This window comes from Denticeps clupeoides, chromosome 1 (genome assembly GCF_900700375.1).
Source record: "Denticeps clupeoides chromosome 1, fDenClu1.1, whole genome shotgun sequence".
NCBI lineage: Eukaryota > Metazoa > Chordata > Actinopteri > Clupeiformes > Denticipitidae > Denticeps > Denticeps clupeoides.
The window spans coordinates 2,067,645-2,073,644 of NC_041707.1; the positions used below are offsets into that span (position 1 = coordinate 2,067,645).

Here is a 6,000-nt window from a genome sequence, read left to right on the forward strand (position 1 = left end):
TGTGGAGAACCATGCGTTGAAGGGCTCGTGAAACAGACAAATACCTGCGCAATAACGGCATCACTGATTGGACCACCAACGTTGTCAAAGTAAACATCAATTCCTTGTGGACACGCCTCCCTCAGCATGGCGGACATGTCGCTGCAGCGATAGTTCACCGCCGAGGAGAAGCCCAGCTGATCCACCAGACAGCGGCACTTCTCATCTGAGCCACAGATGCCCACCACACGCCCACAGCCATCCAGCCGGCCCACCTGCTCAGGAGAAGCATCATCAGGGTCTCCAGACCTCTTAAAGGTGACCTATGGCCCGAGACTCTCACCTGTCCAGCAATGGACCCACAAGCCCCTGCGGCGCCGCTGACGACCATGGTCTGATTGGCCCCTGGGGTCACGTGACCTTTCTCCCTGACACCCAGCAGGGCAGTGAGACCAGTCAATCCCACGGCACCGAGAAAGTATGAGAGGCGTCCGTCCACCATGTCCGGGTCCACCTGCAGAGGGGGTCCAAAGAGCAAATTATCCAACTCCGCCCACGTGGACGGACCAGCCGGGTGGAGAAGAGCACCTTCTGCAACACGCTCCCATCTAGAACAGCGTGCGTTTGCCACGGCCAGTTGAACCAGGTCACCACATCACCGGGACAGAGGCCATCACTCCGACTGGCCTCCACCACCCCGACTCCGCCCCCATCCACCACTTCACACAGTCTCCAGGGCAACAAATAATCCGCACCAGTCTCCTGGTTCATGCAACATCTCTAAAACAATATAAAAAGAAGCATAACCCTATCATCAGTGTAGCACCAATAAACACGGCCTGGAGCGGAACGTCTGAGGTTCTAAAGAAGACCTGGTCTGTGCAGGCCACCCTCACCATGTACGGATCAGTGGACAGGAAGAGGGTCTTCACCAGGACCTGTCCGGCTTGCAGATCCACCTTCAGGACGGTGTCCTCCACCTGGAAGTTCTCCGGGGCCGGCTGCCCATTGACCCCTGTGGGCACAAACAGGGCAACTCAGCGCACACATGCGACAGGAACCCGGAACCCGAGCCTGGCCTAAAAGAACCCACCGGGCCGGGAACGCAGCACCGCCCTTTTAACGGGCAGCATGGTCAGGACGCGGCAGACCCCTTCACCCCTGCGGTTCCGTGTCGGGAGAACCGACCGTGTCCTACCCGCACAGCACCGCCTAGCGGCCCCCGGCGGCGGCGCAGGGTTGCCACGACCGCTTCATCTAAGCCACGCCGGTCCCCCGACCTTCCCAGCAAATGTTCTCACGTTTGAAACGCGTAGCGCTCCTTCGGAACCGGTTCCAGGTGATCCGGGCCGCGCCTTCCTTCGGGACGCTGCGCGACGCCCTTTCCTGGGTCGGGTTATTTCCCTTCAGGATTTGGCAACCTCGCTCACGTCGCGCAGCTCTACGGCAAGCCGACGCTGCCACGTTCCCGCGGGGATTCAACACGGTTCGACGCCCCTTTTAAGCAAAAAAAAAAAACGCGCACGGAGGTCGAGAAGTTGGGGTTTGCCGTAGCAAGACGCGGCTCGAGTTGGAGCGCCGCCGTCAGACGTCGTCTCCTTGCAGGGCGTCGGGTTCAGAGTTCACGACGCGACAAACAACAACAACAACAACAACAACACGCTGAACGCGGAGCGCATGCGCACTGCGCGTCGTGGGAGCCCTGCACCAGGAGCTCCAAGTAGGAAGTGACGCTCCTGCAGAAAGGGGCTCAGTTCGGTCCGCCGACACGCAGGAGGTAGGTCGCACGATGCGCCTTCAACTTTGTTCCGATCGAGCGCGGTTCGGGGGGCCGGCGCTGTAATCCGCCTTCGCTGCCTGTGCCGACTCGTCTTCTGATTGGTCCGGCCTGAACGCGTCACCCACGTCCACTGGTCCTCAGGCCTTCAGGCCTGAACGCCAGCAGATGGGCCTTCAGCTGGTGGGGAGCAGAGTGACCTCTGTGACCACAAGATCCGGGTCACTGGGTCACACTTTCCAGGCGTGGGGGATGAACCTCTTCTCGGGGTGTCTGGATTTTCGGTTTATTTGACCAGCTCCACAGTGAGGACGTGGGTTATCTGAGGCTAGGCTCTAAACGTTTGCAACACGTTGCATGCCTGCATGTCAGTTGGCTTTGCACGTTATTTTAGGACCTCGGCAGAGCGTGTGCTCCTGCACCACCATGTTTTTCTCTGTGTGGCCAGACCTCCACTCTGGCTCCATCCTTTTGGGTTTATTTTGTCTTCCCGTCGGGCGTGACGTTCTCCCACCCAGATAAAAAGGGCTGGTGTTTCTCTGGAGGAGAGTAATGCTGATGATCCGCTGCATGGTGGCCACACTTCACCAGTAAAACCAGTTTAGCACCTATTCAGCTGCAGGGTGCGGGCGTGGCCGCTTCCTCTTCGGCCTGCAGGGTACTGTTGTGCAATTGAAGAAAGGCTAATGCTGTAATATTTCTGCATGGTTGGTGTGTGTGTGTGTGTGTGAGATGTATCAGTAGTTAAACTGTAATAGTTCTGCATTGTTGGTGTGTGTGTGTGTGTGTGTGTGTGAGAGAGATGTATCAGGAGGTAAACTGTAATAGTTCTGTTTTGTCGGTGTGTGTGTGTGTGAGATGTATCAGGAGGTAAACTGTAATATTTCTGCATGGTTGGTGTGTGTGTGAGTGTGTGTGAGATGTATCAGTAGTTAAACTGTAATATTTCTGCATGGTTGGTGTGTGTGTGAGATGTATCAGGAGGTAAACTGTAATATTTCTGCATGGTTTGTGTGTGTGTGTGTGTGTGTGAGATGTATCAGGAGGTAAACTGTAATATTTCTGCATGGTTGGTGTGTGTGAGTGTGTGTGAGATGTATCAGGAGGTAAACTGTAATAGTTCTGTTTTGTCGGTGTGTGTGTGTGTGTGTGAGATGTATCAGGAGGTAAACTGTAATATTTCTGCATTATTGGTGTGTGTGTGTGTGAGATGTATCAGGAGGTAAACTGTAATAGTTCTGCATTATTGGTGTGTGTGTGAGATGTATCAGTAGTTAAACTGTAATAGTTGTGCATTGTTGGTGTGTGTGTGTGTGTGTGTGTGTGTGTGTGTGAGATGTATCAGGAGGTAAACTGTAATAGTTCTGCATGGTTGGTGTGTGTGTGAGATGTATCAGTAGTTAAACTGTAATATTTCTGCATGGTTGGTGTGTGTGTGTGTGTGTGTGTGTGTGAGATGTATCAGGAGGTAAACTGTAATAGTTCTGCATGGTTGGTGTGTGTGTGAGATGTATCAGTAGTTAAACTGTAATATTTCTGCATGGTTGGTGTGTGTGTGAGTGTGTGTGAGATGTATCAGTAGTTAAACTGTAATATTTCTGCATGGTTGGTGTGTGTGTGAGATGTATCAGGAGGTAAACTGTAATATTTCTGCATTGTTGGTGTGTGTGTGTGTGTGTGTGTGTGTGTGTGTGTGAGATGTATCAGGAGGTAAACTGTAATAGTTCTGCATGGTTGGTGTGTGTGTGAGATGTATCAGTAGTTAAACTGTAATATTTCTGCATGGTTGGTGTGTGTGTGTGTGTGTGTGTGAGATGTATCAGGAGGTAAACTGTAATATTTCTGCATGGTTGGTGTGTGTGAGATGATTTATTATAACTCCTTTATTATTCGGTGCGTGATGAATATGACGCCACGTGTCCCCGCTGGTGACAGATGCCACTCGCCCTCTCGCCTCTTTTGTTCCCGCTCTAAGCCGCTTAGTTCCGCGGCTCCGGCTCCGTCCCGCGTCGTCCCGCGTCGCCCCGCCCCGCAGTGACGGAATTTCCCGGACGCCCCGCGGTGCCTCCGCTGTAAGTTACGGGAAGGCCCTTATATGGCGGCGGAAGTGGGCGTGTCCAGCGAAGCGAAAGGGATCACAAGACCGCGCGCCGAGCGGGAGCGCGCCGCGCGCCGCCGAGCCTCAGTGTCCGCGGCCGGACCGCGTCCTCGTCCCCGTCCCGGTTCCGCCGCCACCGCGGCCTCCCTCGGCCTGGAACGGACCGCGCCCGCACCGCGACTGCAGGAGAAGGTGGGGATCCGGGGCTCCGAATCTGGGTCACCGGGTTGTTTACGGGCGGAGGGTCGGCGCAGAGCCCCCATAATCCCCTGCAACAAAAGGCGCGGCGTGAGCAGCGCGGGGCCGGGCGGCCGGTGTCGGTTCGGCTGTAGGTGAGAGAGGGATCGCGGGGATTTGCACTGTTGACGTTGCAAGCCAATTAAACGGCGCGCCGCCGGTGGGGTTGTGTAAGGGGTGGGGTTGTGTAAGGGGTGGGGCGGGCCGATGACCTCTGACCCCCTCCGAAGCCCGCTGGTCTGCCTAGTTGTCAGTAACGTGGGTGCCACGTGCAGGGGACGGTCCGGGGGTCCCACTTCTCCTGTACCGGCGGGTGGGGGTTTAACCCCATACCGTCCGCTGTTCTTTAATTAGAGACTCAGAACCTGGAATGAAGTTAATGTGCATAAGAATGCAAAAAACAGCTGGATTTATGCCGTCTACCAGACGCCCTTATCCAGAGCGACTTGCAGTCAGTAGTTACAGGGACAGTCCCCCCCCTGGAGACACTCAGGGTTAAGTGTCTTGCTCAGGGACACGATGGTAGTAAGTGGGTTTTGAACCTGGGTCTTCTGGTTCACATGCGAGTGTGTTACCCACCAGGTTACTAGGAATGTTCCGATCTATAATCTTATCAACCAATACACAAACCTTTTTTTTTTTTTTTTTTTGACACCCTGCTTATAGTAATAACCTGCACCTCTGTATTAGGGTTTCAGCACATCTGGAACCAGTGATCATTTATTAAGTAATAACTGTGTGTGTGTGTGTGTGTGTGTGGTTTCTGTGCTCGAATCTCCCAGAGGCTCCCCGGCCTGCCGTGTAACTGGGCTGCGTGGCGTCAGGTTACGTCCCCAGTCTGAGTCATGGAGGGGGAGCCCACATCAACACACACACACACACACACACACACACAAACAAGGTTCTAAATCACGATGACTGGAGGCAAATTTAAAACCATCGACCCAAATAAAATCACTTTCTTTTCTGGGGTAACAGCCATTTGATTTATTCCTGGTTATATCTGGTAGCTGCAAATGATCACATTTCATTATTAGTACACACACACACACACACACACACACAGGACTTTACTCCTCCTTTGTGGAGAGGGTGGTGTCGTTCTCCATCATCTTCAGGTTCCATCCTAACAGCACACGCTCATCTAGACTCTTCTCTGTCGGACTAACTTTCTTATAGTCCGACTTGCATAATAAAACGATTGTGATCACGGTTTGAGTCCTAGTGAAGCAGAGCTGGTGGTAACGTGGAATTGACGTGATCGTCTTTGTGAGACGCTGCAGCGCAGCACACAGTGACACGGTGAAACTTGTCCTCTGTATTTAACGGGCATCCTCAGTGAGCAGTGAGCAACCATGACGGGCACCCGGGGAGCAGCGTGTGGGGACGGGCCGTTCATCGAGGGGACGTCGGTGGCACCTCGGCGGTTCGGGATTCGAACCGGCAACCTTCCGATTACGGGTCCGCTTCATTTACATTTACAGCCTTTACCAGACACCCTTATCCAGAGTTACAGGGACAGTCCCCCCCCAGGAGACACTCCGGGTTAAGGGACACAATGGTAGTAAGTGGGGTTTGAACCTGGGTCTGGCGAGTGTGTTATGAACTAGGCTACCACCACCCTAACCGCCAGGCCTCCGCCGCCCGGGTGAAAGCACGTGGACGTGCAGGCCGGCGCTCGTCTTCGTTAGCCCCCCCCCCCCCCCCCCCCCCCCCCCCCCCCCCCCCCGACCTGCTCAGCACGCAGTAAATTGTCATCGTGTGTCACCCGTTGTGTCTAATGTAACTACTGTTATATCTGTGCGCTGCTCCACTGCACCTGTGAAATTGACCCTCGGGGGCAAATAAAGTTCTCTGAATCGAACAGAACGGCGGTGTGTCTGAGCGCGGTGTATCGTGGGCGTGTGTG

The 6,000-nt window shown here is 54.3% G+C and overlaps 2 protein-coding genes across 8 annotated transcripts in view; one reads left to right on the plus strand and one right to left on the minus strand.

The window, feature by feature from the left end:
• The window catches only part of ptgr2 (prostaglandin reductase 2), a 4,144-nt gene extending 2,286 nt beyond the window's left edge, over positions 1 to 1,858 (minus strand). The window contains exons 1-5 of the mRNA XM_028972454.1: positions 1,073 to 1,858; positions 876 to 994; positions 568 to 759; positions 323 to 493; positions 45 to 254 (exon numbers count right to left, since the gene is read on the minus strand). Of these exons, the coding sequence (XP_028828287.1) occupies positions 45 to 254; positions 323 to 493; positions 568 to 759; positions 876 to 994; positions 1,073 to 1,112 (732 nt within the window). The 5' untranslated portion in view covers positions 1,113 to 1,858. The remainder of the gene's footprint in view (positions 1 to 44; positions 255 to 322; positions 494 to 567; positions 760 to 875; positions 995 to 1,072) is intronic.
• Positions 1,461 to 6,000, plus strand: part of mideasb (mitotic deacetylase associated SANT domain protein b) — an 18,354-nt gene continuing 13,814 nt past the window's right edge. For 3 of the 7 annotated variants that reach the window (XM_028972360.1, XM_028972376.1, XM_028972394.1), the window contains exon 1: positions 3,834 to 4,046. The gene's annotated coding sequence lies outside the window, so the exon portion shown is untranslated. The other 4 variants (XM_028972405.1, XM_028972413.1, XM_028972368.1 and 1 more) reach the window with 3 other exon arrangements.